This window comes from Gossypium hirsutum, chromosome D10 (genome assembly GCF_007990345.1).
Source record: "Gossypium hirsutum isolate 1008001.06 chromosome D10, Gossypium_hirsutum_v2.1, whole genome shotgun sequence".
Taxonomy (NCBI): Eukaryota; Viridiplantae; Streptophyta; class Magnoliopsida; order Malvales; family Malvaceae; genus Gossypium; species Gossypium hirsutum.
The window spans coordinates 53208984-53231094 of NC_053446.1; the positions used below are offsets into that span (position 1 = coordinate 53208984).

General features: G+C 30.6%; 1 protein-coding gene across 2 annotated transcripts; it reads left to right on the plus strand.

Annotated features, from left to right (window-relative positions):
- Positions 1-433: 433 nt before the first annotated feature.
- On the plus strand, positions 434-4189 carry LOC107916229 (transcription factor bHLH148). Of its 2 annotated transcripts, none has more exons than XM_041103267.1 (3): positions 434-1461; positions 1556-2272; positions 3744-4189. In XM_041103267.1, exons 2-3 carry the CDS (start codon positions 1648-1650, stop codon positions 3776-3778), a joined length of 660 nt encoding a protein of 219 aa, XP_040959201.1. In that variant the 5' UTR covers positions 434-1461; positions 1556-1647; the 3' UTR covers positions 3779-4189. The 2 variants fall into 2 exon arrangements, with proteins under 2 accessions (XP_040959201.1, XP_040959202.1); XM_041103268.1 differs by having other exon boundaries at positions 435-1461; positions 3669-4189.
- The last annotated feature ends 17922 nt before the right edge of the window (positions 4190-22111 follow it).

The window sequence follows — 22111 nt, forward strand, 5'->3', positions numbered from 1 at the left end:
TTTAACATTTTGTATATTGTTAGTCTAATTTGTTTTTATATTTTTTTCATAGTTAACTCTTACTCGAACTATACTTTAATAATTTGTTATTTATAATTAAAGATAATTTAATAAAAAGTTTTTTTTAAATAACCTTTATATTTTATGGCTCAAAGAGAAACATTTTACATTTCAACCAAATAAACAAACAAAAATTAATTTAACATATTCAACAATATGGTAAACAATTTTTCATTTTGATAATTTTGGATACAAAAGAGATTATATTTTAATGATATTTAAGTTATTTTATTATAATTATTGTAGTTAAATAAAAAACAATTAGATACGTTTTTATTATCTCTCATGTATTTTACAATTTTTTGTTGTCTCTTTTAATAAAGTCGTTTTTAAAGTTTGAATTTGTGTTTTGTGGTTTGAAGAAAAAGGTTTTGAAAATTTTAAGGGGTATTTGGGTAAAAAAAAATAGAAAATGGTGAGTTGAAAAATAATGAAAATGCAAAGGTTGATGGGATGGTGCAATTTGATTGGAGTAGCCTTTTCATTCCACTAAGTGGGAGAGGGTAGAAGAATAAACCCCCTCCCTTCACTCTTTATTTATTTAGATAATAGTAACAAACAAAGGTGGTTTCGACCTACAAAATGCACCTCTCCACCCTTCTATTTATTCACAATATCCCATCCTTTTTACTTTTTTATTTTTATTTTTTCGTCTTAAAAAACCTTGTTTTTTTTTTTGGTCTGAAAAATTTCTTACAATTTAAATTAAATCTGAATATTTATATCTCAAATTTAAGGTGAAGAGATAGAGGGAATATTTAGGGATTGGATTCACTACCTCACATCTATCAATATTCCATTTCAATATATATATTAACTTGATGATATTTTTAGCTCAATTTTCATACTAATTTAAGTTTTAGAAATATGGATTTATTATGATAAAATTAGCTTTCTTTTGGTTTGTTTATAAATATTTCTAGTAAAAAAAAGGTACTTTTTAAGTAAATAAAAAGTATTTAATAACTCTTATTTAAAAAAATGAAAATAATTATAAATTAATTGAGTATCTCAAAAATCAAATTTAATAAGACAACTTCTAACATGATGAGACGGTGAGTGAACCGGAGGGAGGGACCGTCGCCAAACGTCGCACCCACTCCATCCATCCTCTATAGCAAAAATCCAAAAACGAAGAAGAAGAAAAAAAAACAAAAAAATAAAGGCAATAAATAAGAGTAGAGAGTATAAGATGTAAAATGACGCCTGCTCTCTTTTCATTCCCATTCCTTCATTATATTATAACTCTCTCCCTCTCCTCTCTCCTCTCTCCTCTCTCCATCTCTTCCTCAATCCAACACACCTCCTCAACCCCGTTCCGTTCATTTACCCTTTCTCCGTTTTCTTCCTTTTTTTTCTTCTTCTTTTCCCTCGATTCCACCCTCTGAGTTCATCAAATCGGTAATAATTTTTTGTTCCTTTTTGTGGAATTGTAATTTGAATCTCTGTTTTGTCTCAAAATCTGAATCTAGATTCCTTTCTTCTTTTGTTGCAGACGCTTCTGTTATCATTCACCGAATCATACGGTGTAGAGAGAGAGAGAGAGAGAGAGAGAGAGAGAATATTAGAGGATTTTGATCCGGTGAGATGGCGTCCATGGTAACGAATCCAGTGACGAACGCAAATTCTGATCGCACCAAAAGGAAAAAGAAGAAATCAATGATCATGGAAGACAATCACCAGAGTCACGCCAGATGGAAATCGGAGGCGCAGCAGCAAATCTATTCCTCCAAGCTTCTTCAGGCTTTGAGCCAGGTCAGTCTCAACACTCCTTCCTCTTCGGCTCCTCGCGGTGGCCGAGCCGTCCGTGAAGCTGCTGATAGAGCTTTGGCCGTTGCTGCTAAAGGGAGGACCAGGTGGAGCCGGGCCATTTTGACAAGCCGGCTTAAACTGAAATTCAGAAAGCAGAAGAGGCAGAGGGGAGCCGCCGTGGCTGCCGTCACGGGGAGTAGCCGCTCGAAGAAACCGAGATTTAGCGTTTCCAAACTGAAATCGAAAAGCTTACCGGCTGTTCAAAGAAAAGTCAAGGTTCTTGGACGGTTGGTTCCCGGTTGCAGGAAGCAACCGTTGCCTATTATTCTTGAAGAAGCGACTGATTACATAGCTGCGCTTGAAATGCAGGTTCGAGCCATGACCACTCTCGCCGAGCTGCTATCTGGCTCCGGTGCCGCCAGCTCTGGCTCAGCTCTTCCGCCCCAGTCGCCGCCGCCTAGTCAGTAACACCTTTTTTTAATTTGCTTAGTTGCCAAGTCATCCTCATCCTCATCTTCCTTTTTTATTTTTTATTTTATTGCCTCCTCACTCTCTAAGTAATGTTAAATACATGTTTTCTTTGTTTTTCCTTTTCCTTCTCAGGTAAGTTTATCTCATATTTTCATTTTATTCAAAAAAAAAAAAAGAAGAGAGGTTCGCATTTAAGATTTTCCTTCATTATTAGGCCATTGTTCCTCTGAAATATACTGCAATAAAAAAAATTGTAAATGCTTGACTTTTGTAGAGTTGTTACTCAATGATTTCAGGCTTGAAATCAAGAAATTCAAGGTTTATTTGTTTATTTATTTATTTATTATGATGGGGTTGATTTTGACAAAATGCACTTTGATCTTGATGGCCACCTCCTGCTGCCTTCCTAATGGGGCTAAACTAAAGCTATTATCTAACTGGCTACTAGTACTACTCTACTGCCTGAGTTTGGTGGTTTTACTTTTATCTTTAAAGATCATATGATGTCCTTTTTAGTTGCTAGATTTCAATGACATTTGAATGAGAAATATATATATAATCCATAGATCAATTAAAGACCTTTTTCTGGGAGGTTTAGGAAACAGGAACAGAAAGGGGGAAAGGGAGTATAACATAAGTTGGTAGGAAATGGGGTTAGTGAAATGCATGTGCGTAAGTCCAAAAGGTGGCGATAGGATAGCGCCAAACGAATAGTAGTGAGAAGTGTGTCTGGCATGGCAGGTATCATGTGGGTATATGTCCCCACATTTTGTATTCAAAGGTAGTGCCCCAAAATTGGGTACCTGTGACTTGAGAGAGAAAGCTGAGACTGTACTAAGGACCGGCATATTTCTATTATCTTTACATATTTTCTTTAGAATTTGATTTTTCTATATTCCATTCTATCTTGATTAAATTCCAGTTAACTTGGTTTGAACTCTTAAATAGGTACAAAACTTCTTTTGTCTTGATTCACAATAATTCGAGAGTTTATGTAAAAGGAACATTATAACTCCTTGCAACTTTATCCAATTCTTAAAAGAGGTGAAGCAAGATAGATGTGGTCAATACTTCTGTTTCTCTTTCCTTTTAACTTCTAAAAATTATTGTTTGCATTTTATATCATTCATATATACATGGATAAATTATATATATAATGTGGTAATAGTAAATTAAAAATTCTTTAGTAAAAGAAAAAGGTAGATGTAATTATGAATATAATCAATATTTATGAACATGAATGCTTTCAACATTTATGACTTGTTTCTGGTGGAGGTGTGAATGTTTTCTGAGTTAGAATATTTAATGCATTAATAATAGGAATGATTGGGTTCAATTCATCATTGAATTAATATATATAATTTGTGTTTTTAATATAATATTAGGGGCGAAGATGGGGTGACAGAATTTTAACCATTATCAAATGACAACTCAAATATGAGTAATTTATAAATATATAGGTAATGAGAGGCGAGGGGTGACTAGTTGGCCTTGAACTTTGAAGGGGAATGCACAGAGACAGGTCCCTGAGGCTGAGAGTGGTGGGATAGGGAGGGTCACACTCAGAGAGGCAGTGTGATTAATTGGCCGTCACCTTTTGCCTAATTGTATGAATGAAAATCCAACGAAAATCCAACAAGGCACGCACACGAGTGCCCTGGCTGGCCTGCCTTCCATTCATCACTATCAATAGGGATGGGGGTTTTGGAGTTTCTTTGGCAGAGAGAGATGGTAGATTTGCAGATGCAACTGAAGAGTAGCAACACTATGATGATTGGAAGGGTCGAATGAATCCAATGAACCACTCTCTTTTTATTCTTAATCTTATTTGCATATATATATTTGTTAAATCATGTAAGTTGTGGATTTTATTTTTATATTTTAATTTCCTCGTTAAATATATTAATTAACATAATATAATAAATTGATATATATGATAATATATTTATCAAATAAAATAGTAGAATTTTACTCGTAAAATAAAAATTAAAGAAAAAAATGGATAAAATTTCAAATTGTGAGAGAAAAAGAGAGCTCCGGGAACATACGCCAAAAGCATTTATTAGGGTGAGGGCATTGCATGTATTAACACGCCACACCACACATGCACCCATGTGCTTTATTTAATCCTCTTCCTCTTTTTCCCACCTTCCACGCTTTCAATTCCTTTTCCCTTCTCCCTTTTCATGAAAAAAATTGTCACCTTCTTTAAAACACAATTATTTCATGTATATATCATTAATGTTGCGTTTGGTTGTTTGATGCGGTGTAAAATTAATTAAAAATTTGATTAAGATAAGTAATGATATAACTATAGTGAATACAAATATTGTTTTCACGATAATTAAAAGTTTTAGTAATTACTGTCTTTTTTATTATTTAACTAAATAATTCAAGTGATTGATTAACTAAAATTAACTAACGAACGCGATAAAGAATAAATAATGTAAATAATCAAATAACAACCAAGAAACAAAATAATACCCAGTAAATAATTCATTTGTTACAGTCAATCAAAATTATACAATTTCTTTACTTAGTATTTTGATCTGTAGAAATCCCTAAATTATGCAAATATCTCTTTCGAGCATAAAAGCAGCTACTATAGGTTGATTAATTGAAATTTCTTTCTAATCAAAACCCTTATTATTGCATTAAATCGTGTTATGGATTCCCCTATTAGATTTGTTAGAATTAAGTGACCCGAATCCTTATTTAAATAAAATACAGTGATAAAATAAAATAAAAGTAAAATCCCTATATAATTATACTTCTTTTATTATTTTAGAATAAGGTTTTTTAAACCTTATTAAACTCTATCTATTTGATATAGATTAGAATAAGGCGTTTCAATCTTACTACACTCCTATTAGAATATGGTTTTACAAGCCTATAAATAGACATAGTCTACTCCTCTTATAATCAATTCGAATTCGACATAGTGAATTTTCTTCTCCTTTGCCCGTGGTTTTTTCCCAAAAGGGTTTCCACATAAAAATCTGTGTGTTCTTTATTTTTATTTTTCTTTTCTTTGTGATATATTGTCATTACCGACATTCTATTTTTTACAAATTGGTATCCGAGCTTTCGGGTTGTTCATCTCAATCACGGTAATGACGTCTTTGAAGTATGAAATTATGCTGTTGGATCGCAACACCAGATTCGTGTTGTGGCAGATAAAGATGTAGGCAGTTCTTACACAGATGGACTTAGAAGAAGCCCTGCTAGGGTAGATAAGATGCCTTCAACATTGATGGAGGAAAAGAAGAAGCGCAAGGATCGAAAAGTGTTAACACAGTTACATCTGCATCTGTCTAACGAAATTTTACAAGATGTGATGAATGAGAAGACCGTCACTGGATTATTGAAGAGGTTGGAACAAATATTTATGTCGAAAACTCTAACTAGTAAGCTGCATATGAAGCAACATCTTTATTCTCATCGTTTGGAGGAAGGTGCGTCTGTGCACGAACACTTAATAGTATTTAAAACAATTCTCTCAAACTTGGAAGCCATGGAGGTTCAGTATGATAAGGAAGATCTAGGGTTGATTCTACTTTGTTCGTTGCCCCCGTTTTATTCAACCTTTAGAGATACGATTTTATATAGCCGCGAGTCTCTTACAGTTGATAAGGTTTATGATTCTTTAACCTCGTATAATAAGATGAAGCATCTTGTGGTTAAAACCGACTCTTAGGGAGAGGGTCTCATTATTCGTGAGAGACAAGATCGGAATACTGATGATCATCGTGGAAGGACACAAGAATGAAATCCTCGCGGTAAATCTAAGGGTAGATCGAAGTATTCAAACAGAGGTAAAACTTGTAACTTCTGCAAGAAGAAAGGGCACATTAAATCTGAGTGCTCTAAGCTACAAAACAATATCAAAAGGGAGGCTACGAATCAAAATGGAAAACAACCAGAAAATTTTGGTAAAGCTGATGTTGTAGAAGACTATAGCGATGGTGAACTTCTAGTCGTTTTTGTCAATAATTCTAAAGTGAGAGAGGAGTGGATCATTGATTCGGGTTGCACCTTCCACATGAATCCCAATCAGGATTAGTTTACAACTTATGAAACAGTGTCTGAAGGTGTTGTTTTGATGGTAAATAATACTTCATGTAGAATTGCAGGTGTTGGGACAATTAAAGTTAAAATGTTTGATGGAGTTGTCAGAACACTTAGTGATGTACGACATGTTCTAGAATTGAAGAGAAATTTAATTTTGTTGAGTACTCTTAATTCAAAATGGTACAAATACACAGTTGAAAGTGGGGTTTTAAAGATTTCCAAAGGTTCCCTCGTTGTGATGAAAGGGTAGAGAAAGACAGCCAAGTTATATATTTTGCAGGGTTCTATTGTTACTGGTGATGCAGTTGTCTCATCCTCTTCCTTGTCAGATGATGATATTACTAAACTTTGACATATGCGCCTAGGGCATATGAGTGAGAATGACATGGCAGAATTGAATAAAAGAGGACTTCTTGATGGGCAAGAAATTTATAAACTGAAGTTTTGTGAGCATTGCGTTTTTGGGAAGCAAAAGAGAGTTCAATTCACTAGAGGAATCCATAACACGAAGGGAACATTGAATTATATTCATTCTGACCTCTTGGGGCCATCCAAAGTACCTTTGAGAGGCGGAGCTAATTATATGCTAACTTTTATTGATGATTTTTCTAAAAAAGTGTGGGCGTTCTTCCTAAAGCAGAAAAGTTATGTGTTTTCCACATTTAAGACTTGGAAAAATATGATTGAAAAACAGACGAGAAAATAAATAGATTATCTCCGCACAGACAATGACTTAGAGTTCTATTCTGATGAGTTTAATAAACTATGTAAGTAAAAAAGGATCGTGAGACACTTGACAGTTCGTCATACTCCACAACAAAACGGCATTGTAGAACGAATGAACAGAATGATCATGGAGAAGGTTCGATGTATGTTGTCAAATGCCAACTTACCAAAGTCATTTTGGACCGAAACAACCTCTACTGCATGTTTTTTGATCAACCGATCTCCATCCGTTTCCATTGAGAAAAAGACTCTACAAGAGGTATGGTCTGGTAATCCTGCTGACTATTCTAATTTAAAGATCTTTGGGTGTCCTACGTATGCTCATGTCGATAACAGAAAATTCGAACCAAGATCCATTAAATGTGCTTTTCTTGGTTATAAAGCTGGTGTAAAAAGGTATAAGTTATGGAGTCCTAAAAATAAAAAAGTTGTGATTAGCAGAGATGTTGTTTTTCATGAAACTACTATGCTACCTAACTTTTCTCTTAAAGACTCTTCCAATAAAGAAAATTAAAAGCATGTGGAGTATTAGATTAATCCAGAATCTACAATAGAGTCGACTGCTCAAGCCAGTACAAAAATTTAGAATAGAGTTATTTCTTCACCACAATACTCTATCGTCAAAAACAGAACTAGAAAAGAAACTAAACCTCCAAAGAAGTATGCCGAGGCTGATCTAGTTGCGTATGCTTTAAATATGACTGAAGATATAGATGCAAACCAAGAGCCATCTAATTATTCTGAAGCGGTTAGCTGTGAAGACTCAGAAAAGTGGATGTTTGCTATGTAAGAGAAGATGGAATCACTCCACTAAAACAAAACATGGGATCTTGTAAAACTTCCTAAAGGTAAAAAAGTTGTTCGTTCTAAATGAGTGTTTAAAAAGAAAGAAGGGACTCTAGAAATTGAAGAACCCAGATATAAAGCAAGGCTTGTTGCAAAGGGTTACAGTCAAATTTCAAGAGTGGCTTCACAGATGTGTTCTCCCCAGTTGTGAATCATAGTTTGATTCGAGTTTTGCTTGGTATTGTGGCTGTACATGATTTGGAGCTTGAGCAGTTAGATGTAAAAACTGCATTTTTGCATGGAGAACTTGAGGAGGATATTTACATGCAACAACCAAAGGGTTTTACAGTCTCAAAATAAGAAGACTATGTTTGCTTGCTGAAAAAGTCTCTTTAGGTTTGAAACAGTCACCAAGAAAGTGGTACAAGAGGTTTGATTCCTTTATGACTTCTCATGATTTCAAAAGAAGTAGCTTTGACAATTGTATTTATTTTAAGAAAAACAATGATGGTTCTTTTGTGTATCTACTCCTTTATGTTGATGATATGTTAATAGCAGCGACAGATAAAATAGAGATAAGAAAGGTCAAGATTTGGGACCAGCAAAGAAGATACTTAGTAAGGAGATTCTTAGAGATGGAAAAACAAGTAAATTGTTCCTAAGTCAGAAGAGGTACATTCAGAAAGTTCTTTGCAGATTCAATATGCAGAACGTTAAGCCTGTTAGTACTCCTTTAGCAGCCCATTGCAGACTTTTATCGGCTTTGTCTCCATAATCAGATGATGAGATTGAGTACATGTCACATGTTTCATACTCTAGTGCAGTGGGATCTCTCATTATGCTATGGTTTATTCACGTCTAGATTTATCATATGCAGTCAGTGTAGTTAGCAGATATATGACGAGTCTCGGTAAAGAACATTGGAAAATAGTTCAGTGGATTTTAAGATACTTATAAGGTACTATGATATTTGCTTACAGTTTGGAAGAACTAGAGACGGAGTCATTGGGTATGTTGATGCTGATTTTGCTGGAGACCTTGATAGAAGAAGATCTCTTACATGTTATGTCTTTACAATCGGAGGTTGTAAAATCAGTTGGAAAGCCAGTTTGCAAACCACAGTTGCTTTGTCTACCACTGAAGTTGAGTACATGGCGATTACTGAGGCTTGTAAAGAAGCTATTTGGTTGACTCTTTAGTGAACTCAATGAAGACCTTCAAATCAATACAGTATTTTGTGACAGTCAAAGTGCCATCTTTCTTACAAAAGATCAAATGTTTAATGAGAGAACAAAACACATTGATGTTCGATATCATTTTATTCGTGATATTATTGCTCGTGGTGATATTATTGTGAGCAAAATCAGTACTAATGAAAATCCTGCAGATATGATGACAAAGTCATTTCCTATAACCAAGTTTGAGCATTGCTTAGACTTGGTTGGTGTTCATTGTTGAAGTTAAACCCTTAAGGGGTTTTATGGAAGAGGTGGAGAACTTGTTCGTTGAGAGTTCGCAATGAAGAACTTGTTCATTAAAAATTCGTGTCAAGGTGGAGACTGTTAGAATTAAGTGACCCGAATCCTTATTTAAATAAAATGTAGTGGTAAAATAAAATAAAAGTAAAATCCCAATAGAATTATACTTCTTTTATTTTATTTTAGAATAAGGTTTTTTAAACCTTATTAAACTCCATCTATTTGATATTGATTAGAATAAGGTGTTTAAATCTTACTACACTCCTATTAGAATATGGTTTTACAAGCCTATAAATAGACATAGTCTACTCCTCTTGTAATCAATTCGAATTCGACATAGTGAATTTTCTTCTTCTCTGTCTATGGCTTTTTCCCAAAAGGGTTTACACGTAAAAATCTATGTGTTATTTATTTTTATTTCTCTTTTCTTTGTGATATATTATCATTACCGACATTCTATTTTTTACAAGATTTGACTCTAGTCCGGTAGATTTATGTTGTCCTATTTCTAGGATTGCATGTAACTCCACTCAACTATGCAATATGTACTCTTAAACAGGATCTATTTAACCACCGATTTAAGTACATCAAATATGGATTAATAATATTGAAATATCAAACCAATAATTAAGCACACATAATTGAGAATAAATAAAAATCAAACGACAAAATCCATCGTAGGGTCATCTCCCCTAAGTATTTATAAGATTAGTTTATGCTTGAAAATAAAAATATTTAAGATACAATATAACCGAATGAATTAAAGAAACTCATGATGATCTCCTAAGAAATCAATCGGGAATCTTCAATATAGATGGAAATCTGCTTCAGAATCGACTTCAATGGTGTTTTTCGAGTTGTTTTCTTGAATATTCTATGACAGCCCACTCTTATCTTCTTATTTTTATCATATATACGTCTTAAAATGCTCGAAAAACCTAGAAATCGTGATTTTTTGAAGTTCGGTGTGAAATCCTGTGAAATTGACACAGCGTTCCACATGACGCCTACCACACACTCGTGTGGGTCACACAGCCGTGTGGAATGGTTTAGCTTGTGTGGGTCCTGCAACTTACTCTGGCACTCCGATTTTCACTCGTTTTTGCTCCTTTTGCTCCCAAGTGCTCTATTAAACATTAAAAGAGGAATTTAAAGGATTTAAGAGCATAAAATTCATAATTAACATTGGATAATCATACAACGCATTAAGAATGAAGTTAAAATATGTTAATTTTAGCACTTAACATTGGTTAAATCTTAGATTATTATTCATAATATTATATTTTAAAATGATTTTATGGAAATTGAGACTAAAATATGTTAAAAGTAACTAAACTTGTCAAAAAAATAAATTATATACCAATTATAAATTAGTAAAATATGCTTTTAAGTAATCTAACATTTCATTAGTCAAATACCTGAATCTTATATTCTAGCCAAATGAATCAAACAAAATAATGTAAAATACCCGTAATCTTACATTCTCATGAACCTATTAGAAAATGTAATATTGCATTCCTTGAACCAAACACCCCTTAAGTGGTTGGAAGAAGTGATAATAAACTTTTTGTCTTAAACAATTAGATTTAGTTCAAATTCTGAAGTCATCATTATAGGGAAGAGTTTATATGAATATCACCCCTGACTCGAACAAGATTATTTTCAGAACGTAAAATGAAATAGAACACTCGTGATTATGAAAAAACATTATTGCATGTATATTTAAGGTTAATTGCACCAAATACTTTAAAATTATCGTCAAAATTTTAAATTTGTTTTAATTAAAATTTCAAAGTATTAATATTGTATAAATTAATTATTTTCATTAGTTTACCATAAAATTAAGCATTAAATACTAGTTTGAATTTGAGGTAGGATGTATTTTTAAAACATGTGAATTAAATTGTAAATATTTTTATGCTTAAATATTTCTCATGCCATATTCATGTGGCACTTAATGCCCAAGCTAATGCCTTGGTTGATGAAAAAAATTTGATTAATATCACATTAATATTTTGAAGACCCAATTAAAATATTTTATATTTTGACATCAATTTACATTTTGGTATAGTAATAAGGTTCATAGTATGACTTCCATCCAACTTGGATGAATCCAGTATTACATAATAAAAGCCTAATATGCTCTAATTGTGTAAGTTTGTTGATTAATTCATGTTAGATTTTAGTTCAACTGGACTAAGTGATAATTAGTAGGAAATATAGATATGGATACTAAAAATGTATTCATGTAGTTTGAAAACTTCCTATGTTTGTTGGATCTTTCTCATAGAGTTAATTCACTATGCTCAATAAGAATAAGCTCTAGTATAAGTCTCACTCATCCACCAAATAGTAACATCACTCCTACACTCACTTTAAATAACTCACTCTCTAAGATTTTCGCCCTAAAAGTTTAGTATAAACTAATTGATTCACTCCGATTTACTTACAATGTGCAATTAATAAAATAGATCATATATGAATAAGTTAATGCCCTCTAATTCATACCTTTAACCTAAATAAGTCATGCATATATGAGAGTTAATATGCACTATCAAATCTCAATCAATTAGAATCACTTAATTTTGTTAAAGTAGCTACAAAAAAATGTATTCAATAATCCAAATAACGACAAAGATCTTCTTGTATCAATCTTCTTGAAGATCAAATTTTTTATTTAAGAGAACTTGGATTGTATTGGATGTCTTCAATTCTATCATTGGTTGGCTTGATTCTTTCATGTTTGGCTTCAGTAATAATCTGTTAACAATGTTTGGCTTTAGTAATAATCTGCTAACAATCTTCACAATTCATCAAAATAAAGTCCAAACAAATTTGGTAAAAAAATATGCCAACTAAACTATGGAAAGTTTCAACACCCTGCCAACTGTTCTTCAAGTTGCAACAGACATTGAAGCTGATTGGTAAAGTTGGAATTATGCTACAATTTTAACACTCCATATCTTCAAGTTTTTTAATTAAACTTAATCACCCTTTAGGCGTTTGGTTAACGGAATATAAGATTATCTGCGATAATAGGATTATCGATATGTTAGATCATTTAGCATATAATTGAGCATGTTATATTAGATTGTTTGATTAGTTTGATTGAAATGTAAGATTTTGTTATTTAATGTAAGATCACCTAAAAGCATATTTAACTAATTTATCCTCAATTATAAATAAAAATGAAAAAAGTTATTCAAGTATAGTTATGGTGAAAGTAAACTATGAAAATGTTGAAAAAATTGAAACAATAATAATGTACAAAATGTTAAATTTTCTCAACTAGTAAATAGTTAATAATAAAAGAACTCACTTATAATAATAGTTAATTAAAAATTGTAGTAATATAATCGAAAAATGTAATATAATAGAAAAATGTTAAAATTTTTCAATAATAATAGTAATAATGTTAAAGTTGTCGTTGTCATATGAGGTTAAGTTGTAAAATTAGTTAGTTAATAAATTTTAATTTGGTAAAAAAATTTAAAAAATAAAAATATTGAAAATAAGTAAATTAATTAATTCCGATAGATAAGGAAACAAGTTACAAATATTTGAACTCAACTTGTGAATCATAACATGAAAATAATTACATTGCTTATACCAATTAAGGGGATAAACCTATAGCTTAACGATATAATGATAAAAATTGAAGGGTAAAATTGGTGTAAAAGTAACATTCACCTAGAAATATTACATCATCTAAGTAATAGCTAGTATTGAGATGGGAAAGAATTGTATGAAACAATGACGTAACGTATCATTTTTCAATCATTTAATGACATGTCAACTAATTTTTACATGTAATTCACATCTTATTTAATTATTTTTTTAACCATAAATCCCTAAAATTCCAATTAAAAATATCCTGCCACAACTCAACCCTGATTAAAAATTTCTCTACACTTCTCTACAATTACTGGCTACTGCAATTTTGCTATTCAATTGTTGGTTGCTGCTAAACAATTGTTGCTTTTCTTGGCACTTCTCTACAACTGCTGACTGCCGCTATTCATTTGTTGTTTTTTCGGCAACTGCCGCCTGCACTCAATTGTTGGCTGCTGACATCTTGCTATTCATTTGTTGGTTGCTGCTAAACAATTGCTATTTTTCTTGGCACTTCTCTGTAACTGCTAGCTGCTGCTATTCATTTGTTGTTTATGGCAACTGTTGACTGTTGTTATTTTGTTATTCAATTGTTGGATGCTTCCATTCAATTAATGTTTTAAGGTATGTTTTAGTTTTAACAGTTTCTATTTTCACAATACGACAATGATGATGATGATTGAATCATGAAAATTGAGAAGAAGATACAATGATCCAATCATGAAAATTGAGAAGAAGATACAATGATCCAAAGCTACTGGTTGTTGTTATTGATTAAAGTTTTTTTTATATTAGACATATGATTAAATTAAATATGCATTACACTATGGCAAATCATGGAGATTTTCTGGTTAGTGATCATGTACATGTTCTAAAGATGTTTTTTTTTTTTTAAGTTTGGTGTGGAACTGTGTTTGTTTGGGATGTTAAGTATTTCCACTTGATTTTCATTTGTTTGAAATATAGTTGTATTTAGAATCTTTGAAAGAATTGTGACTTTTAATAATAATGATTTAGTTGTGTTTTGAGTTGTTTTTTTATATGATTTTAATTAATTTTTTAAATTTTTAACGATTTCTTGTATTATCATGATTTTTTATTATATATTAAAGTTTCTTCCTAGGTTTTGTTAATTTATAATTTTCAATTATGGAAATAAATCAAGACGAAATAGTTCATCTTGTCGAGAAAAAAAGATAATTCTATTGAAGAAATAAGAGTGGGACTGAAAGTGCATTTCGAAGAAGAGACTTATTATCTTTATAATCAGTTTGCTTTGAGTAAGGGGTTTAGTATTCAAAAAGGAAATAAAAGATGAAGTATGACTAAACCTATAAGACAACGTGAATTTTTATGTTCGAAAACTGGGCATCATGGATACGAAGATGTTGACAATGTGAAAAAATTTAATCGTCCAGAGACAAGGATAGGTTGTCAAGCTAAAATCTGTTTTACGATAGAAAAAGGTGTTTAGGTTGTTTCTTACTTTAATGATTATCATAATCACTACTGAGCAACTTCAAAAGAAAGAATTAATTTAAGATCAGGAAGAAAAATTTTGGAAGGAAATGCAGATGTTATTCATTCAATGGTTACTGTAGGAATCAAACAAACAAGTTCATATTCATTTCTCAAGAAGGAGATTGGGTTTGAAAAATTACATTTACCAAACGAGATTGTCATAATTTCTTGCGAATTGAAAGAGATAAAATGATTGAAGCAGGGGATGCATAGAGCATTATCAAAACTTTCAAATATAAGCAAGCTGAAGACCTTATGTTTTTCTATTCAATGCAAGTGAACCAAAATAATCGGCTAATTAATTTTTTTTGGAGACATGGAAGATCAAAATTAGATTACGATTGTTTTGAATATGTTCTTGTGTTTGATACCATGTATACAACTAATAAGTATAATTTGGTTTGTGCTCCATTTTTTAGAATCAACAATCACTAGAATACTATTTTGTTCGATTGTGCTTTTTTATCAAATAAAACCATTGAGTTATTTACTTGGCTATTTGAAACATTTTTAGAAGCCATGGAAGCAATAGAAATTTTCCTCCCAAAATATTCTCATAGATTATGCATACGGCAAATTTCAAATAATGCTAAACATCTTGCTAGTTGTTTTGCCAATGCCGAGTTCAAAGAACAATTTAATAAATGATTTCTTGGATGTGAAAGTGAAACAAAGTTTGAATCAAGTTGGGCTCTCATGATTAAAAATTTTGAACTTCAAGATCATTCTTAGCTTAAGAAACTATATGAGCTTCGCGTAATATTGTGCCCTTTCTTTAGCATAGATATTTTTCGGCTCAGATTAGATCCACTCAAAGAAGCGAGAGCATGAACAACATATTACATTAGATTATGAATTTCTCTTTGCCTCTTATTCAAGTTATACAAGATTATGAGAAAAAGGCAAAAGACTTTCGCCAAATAGAGTTAAATCAAGATTTTCGATGTAAAAATGGAGCATCAAACAAAGTTAATGGATGTGAGATTTTTGAAGCATGCATCCGATGTTTACACTCTTGCTATGTTTAAAAGGTTTGAAGAGGAGTTGATGGATTGCATAGACTTGAATTGTGTTGAAGTTAGTAACATCGAATATCTTTCTTTCTTTATATCATGTGATTGAAGATGGATGTGAAAGAATTTACTGTGTGGAGTTTGACATTTCAAATAGCATTGTCTTATGTAGTTGTAATATGTTTGAAAGTCTTGGATTACTTTGTCGTCATGCTTTACGGGTTCTTCTTATGAATAACATTAAAGAGATACTTGAAAAATATATACTTAGGAGATGGACAAAAAAAGTAATGTCATTGTTGGCAAGTGATTTCAGAGCCTCATTAGCACATGAAGAAAAATCTAACTGTTTATTGCACCTCAATGAGTTGAATAATATTGGTTACAACCTTTTTGACAAAGGTTCATTGACTCCTAAGTGTAATCAAATTTTCAAATAAAACTATTTGAGACATTACAATTAGTTGAAAAAAAGATGGCAACTATGTAAGAAGCTAAAGATTCGAAAATTTCAAAGCATACATCTTTTCAAGAAGCTATCAATGATGCCAATGGGAGATCAAGAGAAAAATCAATGTCTGATCCTGTATGTGTCAAAACAACAGGTTCAAGAAATTCTCAAATGAAAAACCAATTCGAGAAAAATCAAAAGAAAAAAAACAAAAAAGGCAATGAACTTTCAAGTTTCAAAAGATAAGGAGAAAATATCGAATGAGTATATTTGCATCTATTTTTTATGTTATTTAATTAATTTATGTCTTGATTTTAACAAAAAAAATAAAGAAATAGTTAAGTTTTGCTTTGCTATACTTTAATTTGCATCTTGTCATATTTAATTTTAACAAATAATTGTTATTTTTATCAAGAGAAACAAAATAAATAACTTATGCATGAAGGTTTTCCATTAATGTCTCTCCCAATGGAAGCTGAAACTCATGTTTATCCTTCTTTTCATCAAATTCTAATGTTAATGACTCCAGACTACAATAACTACTTTTTTTCATCCTCTATAGGTTTTGATTGAATGAATTATTATTTTTAAATGTCGAAAGTCATAAATATTTAAGTACATGAATTGTAAAAATATTTTTATGTAGGATTTTTCTTTAAATTGGAGGTTCAATTCTTCATCTAACATAAGTTATACTAAAATGCTAGAAGAGAATGATCCATCGCTATTCAAGACTCAAGTAATAAGTTCTTACTTATATTGTATGAAATTATTATATTTATAATTCAAGGGTTTATTTAACAATATAATAATTTTAATGCAGGAACATTTCTCAAGTGGTTTAGAATCTCAAAAAGACGGATGATAATTCATGAGAAAGACTTCAATTTTATTATTTTTTGTAATTATATAATGTTTTGAGAATAATACTATTATATGGTTTTTATAGTGTTATCTTGTATTTTGTTTTAGTTATTATTTAATATAAAAGAAGTTCAATCAATATTTTTGTAAGTATATTGACTTGGTAATTCGATGTTAGTTTTGTAAATAACACAACTAGAAATTTTAATATTTTTTCATACCTTGCAAAAAAAAATTCTCAAAAAGAAAACACTGATATATTATACGCATTTGTTTTGTGTATCTCTAAAATGAATAATACATTTATTCTGCTAAACTTCCTCGATTGCATGCCCATATACATAAAAAATAAAAATATCAAAATAGCCACATATAAATACATATATGCATCTGAATACCACACCTCTCCATAGTGTTTTGTAAGAATTCCACCCACATTATAATGCATAGTAGGCAAGAAAGGGATGGGCTCATTTGTAACATCCACACCAGCAAAAATGACAACAGTGTCAAAGATACTTAGAAGCCTTTCTTTGAGCACCTTTGGTGGTAAGTGATTCAAGTGGAGGTAGATATGATCCTTCAAAAGCCCTATAAATATAAATATCATAGTTAATAATCCCTAAGTTGTGAACATATTTATATTATATTTTTCTGTAATTGGAGTAAATGACTACATCACACAACACACTAAATCAACAGATCTTGGATACATAATACAGATACAAATCAACCTAAATTCATATGTTTCTCAAAAATTGTATAACAATATCGGTCTTGTGATATTTTTGATAATTATACACTCAATAAACTGAAGATAATGAAAATCATAAATAACACGTGGGAAAAGGAGGTTAGAGAGTTACATACTTTCTACAAATGTAAAGTGTGTATGCCAACTAATGCAATGATCGGATTCTAGATATACAAAAGCCCCTTAACAAAAACATTTGGAAAACTTAAGCGATAAAAACAAAAGGACACGATTTTACAGAATTTAATATGAAACAAATATAAAGAGTCAATAAACTTCCAACAAAAAATCAAGAAAGGCAAATAGTACAGTGAACAAAGGGTAAAACTTTTTGAGCAAAAGAAGACTCCATGAAAACTAGGCAACACATTGCTAGTTATCAATTTAATCTGATAACTGAAAATTCCACAACTATACATAAATTCAGTAACTAAGCCAATCAATACGATAATGCTACAGTCAATCATTAAACCTTAAACATATGTGATGTGTCATGAAACTTACTAAAAATACGACAAAGGCAAGTGCGCACCTATCGATAAATAGTATAGCTACGATGAGTAGAGATATCGTATCCACGAGGACTAAAACTACTAGTAATTACCATTTTCCTATTATTTAGCCGACAAATTGGAGTGATTGGTTTAAACTAAAATTACTAAACTAATTTAATTAAAGAACTCAACAGAAAATAAATCAGAAAAATAAATTAATAATAACCAATGAGAAACAATACCCAGGAAAGAATTCACTTTGATTTTATCTATTATTATGAATCTAAATTAAACGAATTATTCACTTGGTATCTTGATCCGTAGAAATCCCTAAATTATATTTATATCTCTTTCGAGAGGAAGAGCAACTGACTTTAGGTTTATTAACTGAAATTTCTTTCTAATTAAAACCCTTATTGTCGTATTAACTTGATCTATGAATTCTCCTATTAGATTTGACTCTAATCCGGTAGATTTATGTCGTCCTATTTCTAGGATTGCATGCAACTCCACTCAATTATGCTAGATCTTCTCTTAAACAGAGACTTTTCCTTCTTTGATTTAAGCACATTAAACATGAATTATTATCCCAGAAATATTAAAACAAGAGATAAGCACACATAACTGAGAACAAAAATCAAGTATTTATCGCGTAAAACAGAAATCAAATAATATAATTCATCATAGGGTTCATCTTCCCTAGGTATCTAGGTAACTAGTTCATAATTGTGAATAAAAATATCTTAAAGACAGAATAACCACAGGAAATCTAGGTAACAAGGTCTTCAATCTTGATGGAAATCTGCTTCAGAGTTGGCTCCAATGGTGTTCTTCGAGTTATTTTCTTCAATATTCTCTGATGGCTCTCTATTATCTTTTTCTATTTAGTATTTATAGACTTTAGAATGCCTAGAAAACCTAAAAATTACGTTTTTCTACGTGTTTGGGATGCGAGTCGAGAAATCAACACGATCTGGCACATGGTCGTGTGTGCAGCCCATGTGGCTTTTGAAATCTACACTATTTGTTCGATTTTAGCTCATTTTTCGCTCTTTTCACTCCCAAATGCTCTCCTAAGTATCGAAACATGAATTTAAAGGATTAGAAGTATAAAATTCACTAATTTGTATAAATAATCATCCAAAAACGCATTATGAACGGGATTAAAATATGTTACTTTTATCACTTGTCAATATGCATTAACTTTAAGATATAACATGAGTGTGTATTCCAAACCTTAATCAGTCCTTTCTGAAATAATATCTCTATCACTTCCTTTAGAATTGGAACCAAACCAGAATGATGCACACTATTCCACATTTCAAAAGCAGTAACATGTTTGACACCTGTAAAAACATCTCATAAAAGTCATAACAAATATCTGAGCAAAACAAAATAACAAGTCATAATAGAATAGAATATAAATCTAAAATATAACTTTCCATGTCAAAACACATCCATGCATATGCAGATGAGTTTCCATTTCATTTCTCTGTTCTTTTTCGAATATTCTTCTCTTTTAAAAAAAAACCATAAAACATATTTAACACCAACATTTAAAGAAATCAATCAATCAAAACCAAAACAAAATTTCAAATTGTTTCCATCACATGGGAATGTAAATGCTCCACATAGGAGCACAATATTCAAGAGTGATTGTAAAAAATCCACATATAATTCAAAAAAAATATTTGTAAATAAGCTTGATATCAGAATTTTTCAATAAGATTTTGATACCATTTTTTAATATCTATTTACAAATTCAAAACCAAAAGGAAAATTAAATAAATAGACACAACTCATCCTTCAATTTAAGATCTATTCTCTTTCGTAGGAAATGGTTTTTTCTTCTCCATACGGTTACACTAATCCTTTACGATGCATACCCTTTGTAATGACAGAATCAATGGCATAGAAACAACAATCGAACCTACTAAACAAAATCTGATTGAAATCATTTTCTTTTATAAGATACTTTTAGATTAAAATCAATTTGGTTTAAGGCTTTTAAATTATAACAAGCAGAGCAACCAAAGAATTCATTTTTTTCTAGTTTGCAATAGTTGTTGATTCTTTCTTTGTTTATCAGTTTTTTTCTTCCAACAAAAACATCAGCCATGGAGAATAAAAAAAATATCATACCCTAAAAAAAACCATATATCATGCTTGCTAAAAAATGAAAGGGAATTAAAAATTGAATGAACTTATACCTGTGATTAGCAAAAAAAATTATGTAAATAACAGAGAATCTAACGATGAGATTTGTGAATGGTGATATGAACCCGACCAAGATTTCTATGAATGGTGATGTGAAATCGATGAAGAAATCGATGAAATAGGGATTCAAAGAATAACAACATAATTTAGATTTTAGGGATTTATGGCTAAAAAAATTAATTATATGAGGTGTGAATAACATGTAAATATTAGCTAACATGTCATTAAATGATTAGAAAGGGATACAGATAACGTGGGGTCATTGTTTCATACAATGCTTTCTCGTATTGAGATTACTCATCATATTTAATTATCTTGACACTATTTGAAATGTAAGATTATCGACTCAAAGTAATCTTTGAAATTCAAACAAGAAAATATCATTCTAGAATCTTACATTATCTTCGAGAAAGTGAGATTCTTTGAACCAAATGCCTCCTTAGGATTACAAACAACTCCCACCTTAGTTTTGATATATTTAGCATTATTTTTTTCGTTCTCCTATAAGAAAATACTAGACTTTAAGGGTGTGTTTTATTTGCCAAATGTAATTATACCCTGTAATCTTACATTTCGAAAAATGATTATGTTGTTTTGATTCTCAACATTTCATCCGCTCCATAATTTCTTCTTCTCAAATTGTGCTAAGATGCAAGACTATAAGGTGTAATCTTAATACCACCCATTCCTTAGGTTATCTTAGATTACGAGAATATTCTTAAAATTTGGACCAATTTACCCTTAGTTTTTATTATTTTAATAATTTTCATTTTTTAAGTGAAATATAAGTTCAATTAAAAACAAAAACAAAACCAAAATCAAATCTATTTTTCCTTAACAACCAAACAACAGATACCATACTTTAAAATTATAATTATTATTTTTATTCTAAAAATTTATTAATTAGTATAGTAATTATGATTATAATTATAATTTGTAAATTTATTCCAACATCATATATTTACTTATTAATATATAAACTGTGGCAAAAACAATAATTATCATAATTTTATGAAAATGGGACTAAAAATATTCAAGGAATTAAACTTGTTAGAAATACAAATTTTATAACAAGGACAATTTAGTAAAATGTGTTTCTAAATAATCTTACATTCTGACAACCAAACACCAAAATCTCACATTCCAACCAAATAAACTAGAGTAATGTAATAAATCTGACATTTCACTTCAAAATATTATTATAAAAAATAATCTTACATTCTTTAAACTAAACCCCTAAATGATTAAATGACGAACAAAGGACAATACTCTTCTACATTATGTATAACCCTTTTCTCCTTTGTTGCCATAATCATAATGAGTAATAACATATCATGATAATTAGAAACACATAAGGATAAAGTGAAAATCTTTAATTTGTAAAATCTAATTATTGTATTAACTAATAATATGTTGTTATTGTTATTATTTATATTGAAATATTTTAACTTAATGGTTAGCATATGATTTCTATACCTTTTTTAGATGAGAAATAAAATTTATTATTAAGAATTTTCTTGTGAACCTCATGAGTTTGATCAAGGAATGATGAGGGGTGGTGGGAATTACAAAATTAGCAAGAGGGGCACTTTTTATTTTCATCTGTCAACATCCACCACCATGGATTTCGATTAAATATAGTCAAAATTGATTTTTTTACTATAACAGTTTCAAGCATTGTATCATTGTTATTTATATAATTAAACTATTTTATATGTTCATTTTTCGGTTCACAGAATTATTTTAAGGGTCATTGTTATCTCTCCCAACAATATAGGATGATTTCATTATTATTAATAACGATCAAATATAAATATTTATTATTATTATTGAAACTTGAC